General features: G+C 39.4%; 1 protein-coding gene across 1 annotated transcript in view; it reads left to right on the top strand.

The window, feature by feature from the left end:
* Positions 1-1,022: 1,022 nt before the first annotated feature.
* The window catches only part of LOC104274939 (thiamin pyrophosphokinase 1-like), a gene marked incomplete at its 5' end in the record, with an annotated part of 57,705 nt that continues 41,428 nt past the window's right edge, over positions 1,023-17,299 (top strand). Inside the window, one exon of the mRNA XM_009870734.1 lies at positions 1,023-1,095. Coding sequence (XP_009869036.1) covers positions 1,023-1,095 — 73 coding nt within the window. The remainder of the gene's footprint in view (positions 1,096-17,299) is intronic.

The raw sequence follows: 17,299 nt of genomic DNA, 5'->3' as shown, positions 1-17,299 counted from the left end.
TTGAGTTGCAAACTAATTTGCTTGATGAATTCTTATACCTCTTATAATGTATAGCAACCTCGGAGAAGAGGAGCTATGTATTTAATTTGTTCGAAAACAATGAAATCAGCTTTAATTTCAAAACTTGGTTCAGCCTTATCTGTTGAAACAATGATGAAACTTTAAGTTGTTTTTTTAGCTGCTGCTTAAAATTCCAGAAATTGTACAAGATAGAAAACTGTATTTCTGTGTTGTTTATTCCAAAAATATATTCTTAAACTATTATTTTTATAGCGTAGTTGAAGTTTCATTATGAATTTGGTAAAAAATAATACTGTAAAGATTTTTAAGCATTCTGCAATTAAAAAACAATGAAAAGCAAGTTGAGATAAATATCACATTAAATAATGTGTTCCTTTGCAGCAATATTGCTATACAAATGATGCTTATGATTTGAAAACAAGTTCATAGAAATTTTGTACATCCACGATATGACTTAAAAATCACTGAGCATTTGACTTCCATGTTTTGGGGGGAGTATTTTTAATAATCAAGAAGCGGAGACAAGATGACATCAATAACCACTGAAATACAAATCTTTGGAACATTTGTGGCATACCAGCTGTCCAAGCATCATCATCACCTGGCAAACAATATCCTCTGAGGCTTGATGTACAGCATTCGGATGTGCTTTGTCAAATACTTTGCTGACTGAATGATATATTTAAAAAATCTTTTGAGAGTTATCTTTCTAGAACCAAGGAGATAGGAATCTTGCCTTACTGACCTGAGAAGATGTTTAAGCATCCAAGTGATATGTAGCTCCCTCAGTAAAGAAGGGACACCAGATTCACCAGTTTTGCAGTTCATGTTACCTTATTTTGTATCACCTAATATCAACTCTTGTTATAACGTGCTTTTAACTAAGTCCTGTTCCTTTGAGAGATTAATACTTGTACCCCTTAGTGCTCTTGAGAAAATAAATATTAAATGTAGTAAGATGGATTAATTTTTCATTTCACTGCTCATTGCTTTCCTTTCAGCTTCTTGCCTGATTACATCAGTGGCGATTTTGATTCCATTCAGCCTGAAGTCAAGGAGTACTACAAGGTCAAGGTAAATTAAATCTCTTTGATTAGTTTGTGTGTGTTAGAGCATTGTAGGATCCAACCCGTCAGTGCCTCTGTTGGTCATTAAGTGATTCTGGCTCCAGTGGTTTCTCTGCGGCCTCAGTTGTGAAGAACCTTACAGGCTCAGATGTTGCGCTCTGCCTGACACTAATGCTTAAAGTAAATACGGGAGGTGTGGTACTGCACAGGGTGCAGTTACACAGCCCCTTCTCAAGAAGTGGATAGTGTGTTGCTCTAGATTATAGTAACTAGGTACGAGGGTAAAACTCCCTGGCAAATCTGTGTCTTCTTTTGCTCAGTGAGATACAAAACAGTGAAAAGTAAGCTCCCATGATTCCCACATGGGTGGCACCTGCAGGCTTTTTAGAGAGAGTTTCTTGGTGTGTTTTTTTGCATGATACGACTTTACCTTTTTAGTGGGAAGCTGCAGATTGAGACATCTGTCTGTTCCATCAACTACTGAAGGATTGAATTACACCCTGACTACTTCTGCTTCACTAGTGGAATGCCATGCATAATGGGTTTTTGGACAAAGTCCTACACATTACATACATACACATACATTTATTCCAATTGTAGGCACCACCTTTCCAGTGAGCAACGTAAATATAAAATCACATTTCTTAGGTCTTCGGGCTCAAAGTTCTGCCTTTAGTTGACTGGTATTTAATGCTTCAGCTGCCTGACTGTACGGGCTTTTGTGCTGAGCGCAGTGATTTACCCTCATGTCATGGACAACAAGTTTCAGCAAATTCAGTTTGCCTCAGTGTGCCAGCTTGCCTTTGCAGCAGGCTGCACTTGAAAGAACAGTAAGTGTTTGATCCTTGTGAATTAGTGGACTTAGAGGTCTCTGATATGTCTGCTGCTAATTCAACGCATGAGGCTGAAATTTGCCTAAAATCTTCCCTGATGGACTCAGGATCAAATGGTTAGAGCAAAAGGTTTCAAATTGTGAGGGCAGGGCCTTATGATTCTGTAGAACTGCGTTTTAGTCCCTCTCCGAGCACTGTGTGGGGTTGATTTTTTTTCCATGTTCTACCTTGTAGGTTCGGAGGGAGAAGTGTGTGATGGCTGTACGTCTTAGGAGAAGAGCTCAAGATAAATGCTCAGGAATCTTTAGGTTACAGCTTGGGAAGTGCAAATAAAATAAAAGGCTTTGGATTCATGCTACCCATTACAGATTGGCAATTTGCAATCAGGGAATAAATGGGGAGATCGCAAAATGCCCTGCTGTATTGGGCATGGGCATTGGTATGAATTCTTCTATAAACTGCTTGTCCGTAGGTAGATAAGTCCTACCAAAGAATATGGGTTAAAGATTTTTCAACAGAGAGAACTGGGAGAGGCAGGAGAGGGAACAATACAGTAGGATATGGAAAGGGATAAGCTAAACTAAACTGGTATTATACTTTTTCATGGGGATTACTTTTCTGGCCATAGCATCCCTTTTGTCAGCTCTGTTGTAGCCAGTTGTTGACATGCAGTTTACATCTACTCTGTGAACACATAGTGAACCATTGGGCTTCATAAAGAGTTGACACTTTCGTGGAGCAGCTAGGCTGATAGGTTGTCAAGGAAACAGTATTTCATGAGGATTTTTGAGCATAACATATAATAAACCACATAATCTGGAGAAAGGTGTATGCTGCTTCTCTTAGAAGTATCTTGGCCAGTAAAGCACTCTCTGTAGCCAGGTAATTTCCAAAGTCACTGTCATTTGGAAATGTATGCTTCAGGTGAGATCAGTGCAGCACCATGGTCTTCAGGGAAATTCAGCATCACATTGTGAGCTGGGGTTGCTTCCCATGCTGTCCTTCCTCACTAAAGCACTCTTTTCACCTGCATGCAGATTACAGTCAGAGACAGGGTAAACCATTATCGTTTAGATATTACTGTATTGTTTCAAAGATTCTCTTTTATCAATCCTTGACGATTATGAGTGGGGAAAATGGAAGAATTATTGTAGCAAAGCTGAAACTGATGTGATGTTGCAAGTGGATGAGAATCTACAGAAAACCCACTTGCTAACTAACTGATTGTAGTGGTTTGACCTAGGTGCCCAACAAAGCTGCTTTGTCGCTCTCCTTCTCAGCTGGACAGGGGAGAGAAAATATAATGGAAGTGTTGTGGGTTGAGATAAACCGCAAGAAGGTGATTCAGCAGTTACTGTCATGGGCATAACAGACTTGACTTGGAAAATTAATTTAGTTTATTATTAATCAAATCAGAGAAAAATAATAAGAAATAAAATCAAATCTTAAAAACACCACCTCCCCCCACCTGGCCCTTCTTTACAGGCTGAAATGCGCAGGGAGACAGGTAATGGGGGTTACAATCAGTTTGTTAGATGTTGTCTCTGCAGCTCCTTCCTTCTCAGGGAGAGGACTCTTCACATGCTTCCCTTGCTCCAGTGTGGGTCCCTGCATTGGGGTGCAGTCCTTCAGGAGCAGACTGCTCCAGTGTGGGTCCCCTGTGGGGTCACAAGTCCTGCAGCAAGCCTGCTCCAGTGTAGGCTCCTTTCTCCACGGGACACAGGTCCTGCCAGAAGCCAGCTCTGGTGTGGGCTTCTCACAGCGTCACAAGCATCCACCCACTCCAGTGGGCTGCGGAAGGACAGCCTGCCTCACCATGGTCTTCACCACGACTTGGGAATTTCTGCTCTGGCAGAGGAGCATATCCTCCTCCTCCTTCACTCACCTTGCTCTCTGCTGGGTTGTTTCTCTCACATAATCTTACTCGTTTCTCTGTATGCAATTACACAGCAACATTTTTATCGTGCTTCTGAAATAAGTTATCACAGAGGTGTTAATCACCATTGCTTATGGGCTTGGGCTTGGTCAGCAGCGGGTCCTTCTTGAAGCTGGCTGACATTGGCTCTTTGGGACAAAAGAGAAGGTTCTAGCAGCTTTTCACAGAAGCCACCCATATAGCCCCCCGGTACTGAAATCTGGCCACACAAACCCAATACACTGATGAGTCTTTCTTTGTACAAAATAAAGCCCTTTTACATGCTGGCTTTTGATATTCATGGTCAATTACTTTGACATTGTTTTACTCCTACGGCCTTCCCCTTCCCCATTCTTGCTTCCAAATAGTCACCCTTGCTCAGATGGAAAGCCTTTGAACTGTTCTTATCACGCCAAATTACATGAAACACATGCATTCATGATGTAATATTGCTCCAGTTCCATTTGACCAGGTTAGTACCAAGAATGTCTGTCGTTAGCTGGGTTTCTCTGAAGGTGAGCGTGTTACTTGCAGACAACAAAATATTAATTTTTCTTTGAAATATGTATCTAGGTAAGCATGAGGTCTTCAGCACCAGTAACAAGGATATTCTGTCAGCATTCCTGATTCTGCTTCCATTTACTGCTAAGTCACCTGTCCTGTTCCACCGGGCAGCAGGCTGTCCTGCCTGAATTTTCCCTGTCTTGAGCTGCTGCCAGGCCAGGCTTAGTAATGACTTACATTGTATCTATAGCTTTAGCTTCTTCCAAATTCACACTTTCTAAGTAGATTATTTTATAATGCAGTGTAGATTTTCATCTCTTGGTGCCTCTGTTTTTTTTCCACGTGTACCTAATATAACTTACTCCCTAAAGTTGCACAAAGCAAAGTGTCACCTTTGTGACACTTTTTGAAGGTACTTCTGATGGTAAGACAGGAGCTCTGCTGTCTGGCTTTAATATTACGGTGACCTGCAAGGAAATGGAGGGGCATGGGGATGTGTATTCCTTTGTACTTGTATAACTAAGTAATTTGTTATGGCCAGCAGAAAGGAGGAGCTGTCACAAGCGTGGACCGTACATGAAGGAATATGAAGCAAGCAGCAAGTGCTGAGAGATACTCACCCTCTGCACTCCCACCTGCCTTTGCCCATGATGTACTGGGAAAAGTCATGCCAACTTTTCTATCGCTTACGTTTTACTTGATTGCTCTAGATTCATCTGCCAGGCAAAGGGCAAGCAGTGCTGAAGGAGCTGGAGGTTCCTTCAGTATTTCGATTGCAGTGATTTAATTTATACCAGGAATTAAAGTCATGTTTTTTTCCTTTGTATTTGTGAAGCTGAGGTTAAGTATCTCTGTGCTTTTAATAAACATGTTTTATAGTGAAATATTACAATAGAGTGCCAGAGTAACCTCTTTTTTTCTTTTTCTTTTTTTTTAATGAAAGTTATCCTTATTGGCAGAAATTAATAAATCATGAATTCTATTATCTGTATGAAGATAGCACACCACAGGTTAAGAGGAATTACTTTTTCATGGTAAAGCTTGTGGATGTTAGTTATTGAGTTATAAAACATATCATTTACAAGTGTTTGTGTCAAGTACAGCCTAGTGTAGTGCTGAGTAAGAAGGAGAGTATTGAACTCGGTGTATGAAAGTAATTATGGTTCTGTAAAGTGTTGTCTATACGCAGTTCTATCATCGTCACAAAACAATGACAGGCCTGATTTCATCACACCAACTTCATGCCAGGTTGTTGCTGCTAGGTTTTCTACCTCATTTAGGGGATGAAGGCAAGAGCGGATATATGCCACTACAGCAACTGTGACATACAGTTTCCCGAAGCCAAAGAATATCCCTGCTGGTAAGCTGGTAAGCAGGGATATCTTTTAGCCAATTCCTCTGATGTTTTTATTTGGACAAGGATTACGTGACAAGTGTTTCTATTTTCCCTTAAGGAGCATTAACACCATTTTGTTGGGGGAGCTTATCTGAATAAAGTTCATAAACATGAAGCAAGTAAATCCATTTTATCTCTGTTAGATGTGGCATGCTGTAGTTAGTGAAGCAATCTAAAGGCAAAAATGCTGTTTTTTCCAGTTGTGTTGGAAAGTAATCATGTAATAGACTTAGAGTGGTATGTGTGAGCTGTGAGTTAGATGTGTTACGCTTTTGGAAGACAGTGAGTAAACATGTGGCAGGTTATTCAGCTTTATTTTTTATTTTCTGCAGTCTTGGTTTTGCCTTATTGGCTTGTCAAGTAGACTTTTATTCTTTATATTAAAAAAAATACTGATAATTTCCTCCATTTCTTAAAGAGTTAAATAAGGTTAAAATTGGATAGAACTGCACCACAACTGGAAATGGAGTACTGTGTTTAAATTTCCCTTTTAAAATCACGTTGCATTATAAATGAAGGATAAAGAATACCCATTGAGTATTCTTCATTCTGTATAACTTTTGTAATTTTTAAAACAGGTGTTGAGAAGAGGTTTTGTACTTTTACAGTAAACATGAATTTTCATACAGTCCCATAATAGATATACTGGCAATCTCTCTCTGTATAGTCTGAAGTGCATTGAAAATGACATGGCACAAAACATAGGGGACTTGTGATATTTCTGTCATTGCGGTTTCATATGATTCTCACTTGAGCTGAACGTTTCTATAATGGAAATCTTTTGAGCATTACTTTGAAGTTAAAGCAGCCATTTGTATTGTTATGCCTCAAACAAGGCTCAGTTTCTGAAGTTTTGAGACCAAGACCATTATCTAAAATTAAACTAAATCTGCACTTAGGCCCACAAACAGAAGGTTGAATCCAGTGCCCTTTGAAATCCAGATTATGCTGTTTATTAAAAATGCAACTTGGCTTTTCTGCTAAGCAAACTTCATGTGCTTTAAAATCCTTCTGTAGACTTAGCAGACTCTGCGTCAGATCCGTAATTAAAGACTGTGAACTTATTTACAAGTCCTTCTCTTTCTTTTTAAACCCCATAGAGCTGCTTATTTTTGCAGGCAATTCTGCAGCTGTAGCACTTTCCGTTTCCTTTTTCTATTACATTTATGGGGTTTAATGGTTATCCGGGTCATAGAAAAAGTTAACAGGTGCGGTGTGAGTATTGTCTTTTTGTTCTGTGGTGGTGCACCTATAATTAGATTTACAAAATGTATTTGCAGCAGTGAAGTAGTGCTTGCATATCTCTCTAACTTCTACACTTTCTTGCTAAAGTGCATGTTTTAGTGTTGTATTCTCTGCTTGCTTTCTGAGGCCAAAATTTTTTAATACTTTTGGGAAATCACAGTGTTAATTGATTTCTGTCAACTATATTATTATAATTTAAGTGCATGCAAACCCACTGAGTTTTTCTGTGACTATTTGAATTTCAGGTGTCAGAAGGAGCTGTAAAAGTTGTGTGGGTGGATCTGAAACAGTTCAGTCTTGCTGTTGAACAGGCTACTCCTATTTGACAATCACCACTTAAGCTTTCAGGCAATCCCTTGTTTTATGTGTCTTGTTGAAGACATCTCTGCCAACTCTGAAAAGTGTGATGCCTACATCAATTCAGCTTCTGATGTGTTGAAGATGCCCAGTGAAACTTGGATTTATAACCACGCTATAAGTTGGGGGTTTTTTTTCAGCTAATGTACGTTCATTGAAGAAACCTCAGTGTCTTAATATAGATAGAAGTTCATCAAGTTAAAATGGTTTATAAGGCTAAGATACTCGTGTTATTAATAGTTCAAGCTGTATAAAGTCTTGACTGTGTATGCAGTTTAGGATTTTGAACTGGAACCTTGCTCTGTGTCAACATCATGTCATTTTTCAATGGAATCTTTCATAAAACGGTTCCATTCTTGGATAGCATGTAAGAGGTCGTGTCAAGATTGTGTTTCCAAGTGAGTTGTGTGGGTGATTTGGGTTATGTGGATTTCTTATTAATGCCAAATGAAAATAATATCATAATGTTCCAGAAATGTCATAAATGAGAAAGGTTTGGTGACACTTTTATAAAGGTGAACATGACAGACAGTGACACTAGGTCAGACCCTGGAGTTCATTCAGTCAGTGTCTGGTGGCAGCTGGGCCAGTGCAGAATGCCTTGGAAAGCATGTGTGATACACTTTTTCATCTTCCAGTAATACATGGCCTCAAGATTTCCTAAGTCAGAAGTGATATTTTTGTGTTGAATTGCTTCATAGAGTTACTCTTTCCCCAAATTAGTGCACACAGTTTTCAAGCTATGTAGGTGACACTGCAAGTATCTATGAAAACCCTGTGGCAATATGTTCCTCAGTTGAAGTGTTTACTGTGCAGAAAATACATTTTTCCGGTTTTGTTCTGGCTTTGAGCCTGACTTTTGAAAGTCACATTTGATTCTCCTGAGTTTTTATGTTGTGATAAAGAGCAGATGAATATAGTTTAACCACTTTTTCACTTCTGTTCTGATTGTATTAGTATGATTGTGGCAAGCGTTCCTGTAGGTACTTAGCTTTGTACGTGTGCTAAATAAATGAATTATTGCATATGTCATCAAACTTCTGGTCTAAAATTATGTATGTTTTGTGTCCTGCTGAGTTAGTGTATATATAATGTCTAGAAAGTCGTGCTGAAAAGGGCCTTCCATAAGCAAAGGATCTCAGGACTCAGGTCTCACACAGTCCTATTCTTACATGTCAGTGAAAAACACAACCATGTCCAGTTCTTGATACCACTCTTTACACATTTGCCAAAGTAGCCATTTCCAGAAGACAATATATAAATGCAGATGAGATGTACCAAAAAAAAAAAAAAAAGCACACCAAATTCAGTTATATAGCCCTGCATGGTTTTAAGGTTGTTTGTGTTATCTCCTGGAGTTGCACATCACTCCTTTCAAACCTGAAGAAGCAGCTAAGTCCTAGCTGTGTTGTAAGATCCATATAATATCAATGAGATTCAGTGAGTTTTGAGGTCATTGAGAATCACTGTGTAGTTTATTAGAACCTGAGTCAGGCCCTAATTTATCTAGTAGGATAGCAAATGCAATTTCACCAAGTTCTTATTCCTTAAAAAAAAGTGCTACTCTATTTTCCTTTGTAGTATTTTGCTGCTCATCATGTAGCTTTGGGAGACAGTATATAGAAATTAAGAGATCAAACTTTTATTAGAGGTGATTTGTCTTTCTTTTGCTTCAGTTTGAAATGACAGTTTGCGGGTTATGAGCTCTTTTCTTTCCACTCACAAGTGCCTTAGCTGAAGCTCAGCTGCCTGATAGTAGAATATGCAAGAAAACAGTGCACCATATAACAAAAATAATGTTGGTGATATTTTAGCCTTGCATCCAATTTCAGTTTCATATTATGTTGCAGTATGAGATTTATTTCTTGCTTTCATTGGTTATGGCCCAAGGAAGGGAAAAGGTAGAACCTATATTGCCATAGATGTTTGAGTTACTTCCATGAGTTTGAAAAAATTTAATCTGATGTTAATCTCTGAAAGAAGCCATTATTCTAGTCTGTCAGCCTGTGATGGAGAAAGTAACAAAAAACTTTAAAAAAACAGAAATGTACTGAATTAACTTAATTTCCAATGCAAGGAACAAAAAAGGTGTTTTAAACAATGACAGTTTAATCTGGAGAAGGAAATGGAATGACATTATTTTGTGATTAAGCCTCTTCACACAAAAGAGACAGCTTTAATATGGTTCTAGTGGTTGGAGTCTCCAATGATAGGTCTTTTTAGATGTAAGTGGGATTTATACATCCATCTTTCCTTTATAGAGAATTGAAGAGAAAATTGTTCCTGGAGCACAAGGCTTGGACTGCTAATTAGAACAGTTTCCAGCAGAGCTGCAGAACCCACAACCTCATGGCTCATCCAGTGTTGCCACAAACTCAAGTTCAGCCCTAATGCTGTGTGGGATTAGCTTAAGCTTGATTGTGTTGTGGCAGAGCCTATTACCTAGCCAAAGCACAACTCTGGCCAACAACAGGAACACAAACCTGATCATTAACCAAGAAAAAGATCCCCAAAATCCTGATGCTACAATTTTTAATTTTTTTAGGAAGCATGGCAGCAGCTGGAACTATTCTGTTGTGCATCTTGTCAAAGAACAGGCAGCTCTCATTTCAGAAGCAGAGTGAAAAGATGCTGTCTGCTGCTTATCTACTGGTGAGCTCATCTACTGCAGATCTCCTGGAGCTGGAGAGGAGGAGGAATGTTTCTGACATGCTTTCAGGGGCCTGTAGCAAGCATTTTGGTGAGGTCATTCCTTTACTTTAAAGGGAGCATATGAGGTATTCTGGACCATTCTCCCTAACCTCCAAACTCCAGAGGCAGATTAAGCAAGATCGCCTTAAACTTTGCTCTTTCATCTTTGACACAACTGTGGACTTAAAAAGGTACAAAAAATTGGGATATGTGATCCAGGGCTACCACATCTTTATTTGCCATAAAGTTGCCCTCATGGTGCTTACGCTTCACGTACAGCAATATAGTTACAAAACCTCAAGAGTTACAATCCAGACACAAGAAGCTTAAGTGGTCCATTTGTGTTCATGCAGGTAGATGAGTGCTCTACAAGCCTCCAAATGCAAAAGGAAGACAAAATGATGTGTATTGTTTAGGGAGAAAAGTTAGTTTCGTCGCTCGTCAGTGAAACAAAGGATGAGCTAAAGCTGCCAAATTTAAACTTGCCTGTATTAATTAACTTAAATCATGGAAGCTCAAGATTATTTGGAGTTTTGATATGAAGCAAGACGGAGGGGAGAGTCCAAGAGGAAAATTTGGGTGCAGCTTCTGGAGCACAGACAGATATTTTTCCTTGGTGAAATTTGTTCAAAGACATGCAAAATACAAGGTTTGTTTTCATAGCTGGACTTAGTGCAAGATGATAAAAGTTGCATTCACATACACCAGGAGGAAATTTAACTTAAGATGTAATTTTGAAAGAAGGCCACGAGTGCAGAGAAATACCATTACTGGGGGGCACAGAGGGGAACACAAGAACTCAAGTTCCGGCAGCTTTAAGTACAGCCAAATGGGGAAAGCTCTGTGAATTGGAATGTTTTTCATACTTACCTTTCTTGGTATCTTCTCCTTTTATTTTTCTGCCCTATATTTCCTGACTGTGATATTCTTTTGGGCTCCTGCTGTTTTCACTGTCTTCGCTAAGCATTTGAAGCTCTGCTTTCTTTGAGTCCTCAGTAGAGTCCAGCAAAGAGGAGCTGGATGAAGATTTGATAAACTGGCTGCGCCAGAAGCTCATCTGAAATGAGGTGAGTCTCAGGACCAGCGTGAGTTAGTTTGTGTTCTGGTGTGCTGTTGGATTTCTTCATTTGAAGAAGCTGTGATGGCCTTTGATTAAAAAATAATAGAAGTTCCTTAAGCCAAATAGATTTGGAGGTATAATGAGAAATGGAAGCAGTCCCCTGTGTGATGAAATGAGTTAAGAAAGAAAAATGAAATGTCAGGAGGAAAGAAAATGAGCAATGGAAACTGAGAAGAAGGTAGACTCTTTAAAAAGTTAGGAGAAGAGAAATAAGGAGAGGGTAGGGAAAAGAACTGGGTAGAAATAGAAAATTTTCTCTGACACATCAGCAAATTAGTTCTGCTTTCATTTTTTTGCAACCGTGAAGAAGTGGGTGTGATAAGCACACACACACATGGAAACCACATTTTTCTAATCTAAAAGTAAGATTTTCAGTTTATAGGGAATGAATGCAGGGTTGTTATTTTGAGTTTATTTTTTTACTGTTTTCAGATATTTTTTCTGACGTTAAAGTCAGAGGACCTATGTTTGTTCCATCCTTGACCAAGCTTTGATGGGAGTTTCATCAGGCAAAGAGTAGAAAGCCACAGAAGGAACTTAAAAAATAAATAACTGCATTGGAAGTTGGATTATATTTACAGTAAATTTACAGATGTTAAGACTATTTTTTTTCAAATTCTGCAGCAGCTGCTGCTGTAATACATAATGCGTCTAAGCAACTGTTAATCCAATTGAAACAACTAATTTAGTAAGTATTTACTTAGCACTTAATTGCTAATAACCCTTCAAGTAAGGAATGGGCAATTTACCATAAATTGCTAGTGAATATCAGCAGATTTTCATTTAAGTGATAAAAATGTAGCATTCAAGAGGAGCCTTCTTTTGAGAGCAAGAAGACCTTCTTCCATTTAAGCTCAGCAATGGGAGAGTTCCTTTAGAGAATAGAGCATGGATTAAACATGGCATATAATTGCTTCTTGTGACCCAGCTCCCTTTTTTTTCTGCCATTTAAAAGCCAGAGTCTTTTGATATTATCCCTGTGCAGGTAAAGTCATCCATTTGTTTTGTTTACTACCTGCTGTTTCAACATGTAGTGAAATATAGCCACTAAAAATTGTGCTAGGTATGACTGTCTGGGCTGTGACCCCTCTACTTCTAGCGCTGGGTTTGTATTAAGTAGTTTGCTGTGGATAGAGGGAAGGAATGATCCCTTGTAGTGGTCTTTGTGGTCCTATCCCCTTTCCCTGCATCCATTGCTGGAATATTTTGATCCTACCTCAAAAATGCTCCTGAGAGGTAAAATCTCAGCCTTTGCCTAGACAATTCGGTGGGATAAGAGTGCTCGCAGGGGGTGGCTGTATCTGTCTCTTCAAATCAAACATGGGTGTATTTCTTGGGACTTTAGGATACATTTCCCAGTGGAAATTTTAACAGGGGCAGTAGTGGAGCATGTCCAGGTATCAGAATGTTCTCTGTATCCTGTATTTGTTGCAAGTTTTTGGAGCAGATAAATGCACTCATCAATACCTGACGCACCAGCAGAGGTGCATTTCTGATCTGGCACTGACTATTGCTTACCCAGCTGAATGTGGGGGAAGTTCTCTAGAGTGATTCAAAAAAATCTTTTCTTTGCTAAGGTTATGTTCTCAATATCTTGAGTTCATCCCAGACTGGAAGTGAGGCATGTGCTTGGAGGAAACTGGGAATATCACAGTTCAACTCCCCTTTCTATTCTCCCACTGATGAGATAAAACGGGAAGGGGGGAAAGGGAGTCTGAAAGTCCTTGAAATGTTTTTCAGTGTCAAAAGCTCCATTACTGTTTGAAAAGAGCTCTGCACCCACCAGACCTTGAGCAAGTGTGGTTTATTCTGAGGGACGGGTAGTTGCAAGGGATTTTTTTGTTAAAAACTGAATCAACTCACATATGTTTCAGCAGTTATAGTTAAAGGATATTTGGCTTGATCTTGGAGAAAGGAGTGAAGAAGTTTTCAAATTTTTTTTTGTTATTTGTTGAGTATGTGGATGAGCCAACTCCTCCTCACCATGGGCAGTCATGGATTCAAGCATGTGTCCTGCCTCTAATGATTGAGTTTAAACTGTTCCACATGCCTCGGTCCTTGTACCACCCTCAGTGTACTGCCCTGGTCATGGTTTGCAGCCCCAAGCAGGTGCCACAGAGCTGTTCCCAAGATCTGGAAAGAGTTAAAAACAGTCTTGCCAAGGGACACAGCCCTCCCCTCTGATTTTACCGTTTCTGTGGATTTTCTTGTGGTCTGAATGAATGTGTGCTCAGCAATGCAAAGAGCTGGCTGTGTCCAGACTCACTTTTTCTTTGCTTCACTCCCTTTCTGTAGAAAAGCACCCTACTAGCCGTGAACTACTGAGATTCAGCACTTTAAATGAAGTAGAAGTCCAATCTGTGTCCGAAATATAAAACAAGCTTCTTGCTTCACTGCAAAATCATTCTGAATACTTTTTCATCAAAAATAACTGGTTTATTCCAATTGGAGCCTGTGATAAAGCACTAGTTTTAATCCTTGGCACTAGGCTTCCAAAGAAAGTGTAATGCTATGCAGCAGGTCTGCAGGAGGCATGACCAGCCAGTGTCTTGGAAAGAAGTGCTTTTCCATCCAAGTCAATGGCAGTTCTGCTGATTGTTTGGTCCTCCCAAGGAAACCATCTGCAGAGAGAAGCCCAAAAGCCATGGTAATAGCTCAATTCATGTCTTAGAGGGAAGTAACTGATGAATTTGCAAACTTTTCAGCTTATTAAAGACTGTGACTGTAGTGGTTTGACCCTGGCTGGAGGCCAGGTGCCCACCACAGGTGCTCTATCACTCCCTTTTCTCAGACAGACAGGGGAGAGAAAATAAGAAGAAGGGCTCATGGGTTGAGACAAGGACAAGGAGATCACTCGAACTTACCATTCCAGGCAAAACAGACTCGATTTAGGAAATTCATTAAATTTACTACCAATCAAATTAGAGAAGGGCAATGAGAAATAAAATGCAAATCTTAAATAACACTTTTCTCCCTCACCTCTCCCTTTTTCCTGGGCTTAACTTCTAGTCTCAATTCCTCCACCTTCTCCCCACAACCACGCAGAGGGACAAGCTCAGCCTTGGCCAGCGGTAGGTCTGTCTTTGGAGCTGGCTGGCATTGGCTCCATCAGACCCAGGGGAAGCTTCTAGCAGCTTCTTGCAGAAGCCACCCCTACAGCCCCCCTCCTCTACCAAAACCTGGGCATGCAAACCCAATACAAAGACAAATGGTGAGGCTTTCAGGATTTTGAACAGGAACATCTTATTAGAAGAATCAGACATCATATGATGTTGAGAGTGGAAGTCAGTGATTCTCCTGTGACCATGTCCTCCGTTACAGAATACACAAGAGCCCTGTTTTTTGTGTCAATGCTATGCCTAAATGCCTTGCAGACCTCCAGTGCAAGTAGATGCATCCTACATAGAGAAATGAAGTGATATAGGAAAGAGAAAAATTACATTTGATGCTTTCTGACAAGATCTTGAACTTGGTTCTATATAATGTGAAAAATTTAGGTATGGGTAGACAGTTTATAGATGCTGTGGAGTGGCTCAGAATTCTTTGTGGCAGGAGAGTGGTGGAGCAGGAGAGAGGCACCGATGTGCAATGAGCAGTTAAATTTGCGAAGAAAATAGTATAAAAAATTTGAGGTCCTTTAGGAAGCACCATTTATCACTTATGTGATGTACTTTTTGCGGCAAACTCAAGATGCTTTGAAGGGTTAGGATAAATCTGATATGGTTTGATAAATACCTGAAAATTTTGTAAAGATGAAGTGCCCCTAAATCATCTTACTGGTGTTTATGCTGCCTCTCCTTCAGTTAAATTTACTTTCAAAGAAGTTACACAGAAGGTAATGTAAGGGACAATGCCTTCCTATCCTCTTATGTGTCAATAGATCATTTATTTGTTCCCACAGCAAGCTATCCCCCTCTCCTATCTTTTTTTTTTTTTTTACCTCCCTACTTCCAGTGATTCACTAGTTTAAAATGACCATGCCTAAGACTTTCTTGCTGGGAGTTTTGTCTGAGTTATGAACAAAGTAAGGGCATCACAGTTAGACCTAAAAGTCTGAGTTCAAACATGCCGGGAGAGCCAGGCTTTGAAACTGCATCTTCAAAAATGCATGAATTAAACTGCCACCTGTCCTTGAGAGTGATATTGGTGAGGCTGTGCAATCACTTCATCTCAACCCTAAATTCTGTGCGTGAGTGCAAGGAACTCGTCTTTGGTCTTTGATGATTCAGCAGAAGGGTGGTTAGGATGTGGTTACCCAGGGCTGCAGGCAGCACGTGTGATGAGGTCTCTTTGAGTTGCTGTGTTGGCAGATAACACTTTTTGAAGTCTGCTTGTCAGGCACTTCTGGGAGTATCCATTTTAGAAACATAGAGTGTCCTCTATGTACCTGTCAGCAATTAATAAGTATATAGCAGCTACCTTTTGTGTTACAAGCACAAATTTAAAAACAAACAAAACCCCCATATTTTAAAGAAACAGAATTTGTTTTTCACTGAGTTCCTGCATTTCTTTTTTGAAAGTAAGCCTAATTAAAATGAAGATTGCGATACTTTGTTAACAGGTTCCTCAGTTTAATTTAAAATCATTCAAACTAAATAACAAAGATTTTAAAAATATGAACAACTTTAAGGGGAACAGACAAAATGGGTCATGTTACTGGCTGAGGATTTTGGGTAAGCTAAAGAAGCTTTTGTCAGGAGTCTACTGTAGAGTCAGAGGGAGTTTGTTTATTATTATTTTACTGTAGTCATTTGACTTCAGTTCAATGCTTAGGTTTGAAAAATGTAGAATAGTTTATTTTCTCTTTCAGTATATGAATAAAAATGAGGAATAAGATGATGAGAAGTACTATTCATAAAGTGCGGAAGGGCTCGGTGATGAGAAACGATCAATATTATCTCTAGCTACTGAGTTCAACCATGTGCGTCCAGTAAATCCATTCACTTAGATAAGCTTATTTATGTCTCTATAGCATATAAGATTGCTTTATTTAGTAGAGGATAAAGACACGAGGAGTTAGAGCGTGGAACGACGGGATGTGGATTGGAGCAATAGTTGGACAACATACATAACCCAGCTAGAAAATTGGATAAGGTCAGTGAGGAGTGACTGAAATACTTTGCTGACTAATGTACAAGAACTAAACCAATTGTTATTGGTATGCAAATAGATTTTTACAGCTTTACTGGATATATGGCGAAGTGACAGTAAAGGATAGAATAGAAATATTGAAAGACTTGCACTGATCAGGAATAGAAGGAATAAAATTAAAGGTTAATGTGAGATAACTACATTTATAATGAAACTGCGAACAAAACCAGCTAATTTGGGGTCACTTTGGGGCATGAGAGGGGAAAAAAGTGCTATTTGAATTGTAAAACTCAGATATACCTGACTGGTGGATGGCAGATAATTTTTCGGCATACAGTCTCTGAAAAAGTAAGCAGTTGTGGTATTTTCAGTATAGTTCTGGTAGACAGTAAAACATATTCTGGTAGCTTCAGGGACCAAAAATAACTGGGGAGAATGAAAAGAAGTTGGCTTGTGAACTGTGGAAATGAACAAAAAGTCTGTGAGGGCTGTGCTCTACTTCAATTTTGGGGTTTTTTTATAAGTCTTTTTAAATTGTGTTTTAAAAGGGGAAAGCCTTGAAGTACTGAGAACAAAAGGCTGTCTACATAGGACCTTATGCACTAAATGGAGAGAAGGCAGATTTTCACCCCTGTTGTCTTAAAAAATCTTCTGCTCGCAATTGGTTCATAAACTAGAGGTGAGGGAAAGACAAGAAGGACCAAATATAACCAAATATAACTATGTGAACTCAGCAAGGAAATTAAGTGTGCGAGAGCAGGAGGGCAGGCTGAGCTAAGAGGCCTGATCAGCAAAACCACAGCTTTGAAGGTCAAAATGTGCAAGCAAGATAGAGCTCTCTTCTGTGAGCTCCACATGTGGTACCGGGTACTTCAGTTACCTAGAAAATGGAGAAAGGTGAAGTGGTCAAACTGAGCCATGAGGACGACATATTTGTTGAAGATTAGTATCTTACTATACTCCATGGCAAAACAGTAACTGTCTCAAGATTTTGGGAAAGAGGACAGAGTAGAAGTTGAGGGAAAAGCATGCTGGTTAATGGGAAGGAGCACATGGAAG

The sequence above is a fragment of the Apaloderma vittatum genome, unplaced genomic scaffold, assembly GCF_000703405.1.
Source record: "Apaloderma vittatum isolate BGI_N311 unplaced genomic scaffold, ASM70340v1 scaffold166, whole genome shotgun sequence".
Taxonomy (NCBI): domain Eukaryota; kingdom Metazoa; phylum Chordata; class Aves; order Trogoniformes; family Trogonidae; genus Apaloderma; species Apaloderma vittatum.
The sequence above is the reverse complement of the archived record's forward strand: the minus strand, read 5'-3'. Positions and strand labels throughout refer to the sequence as shown.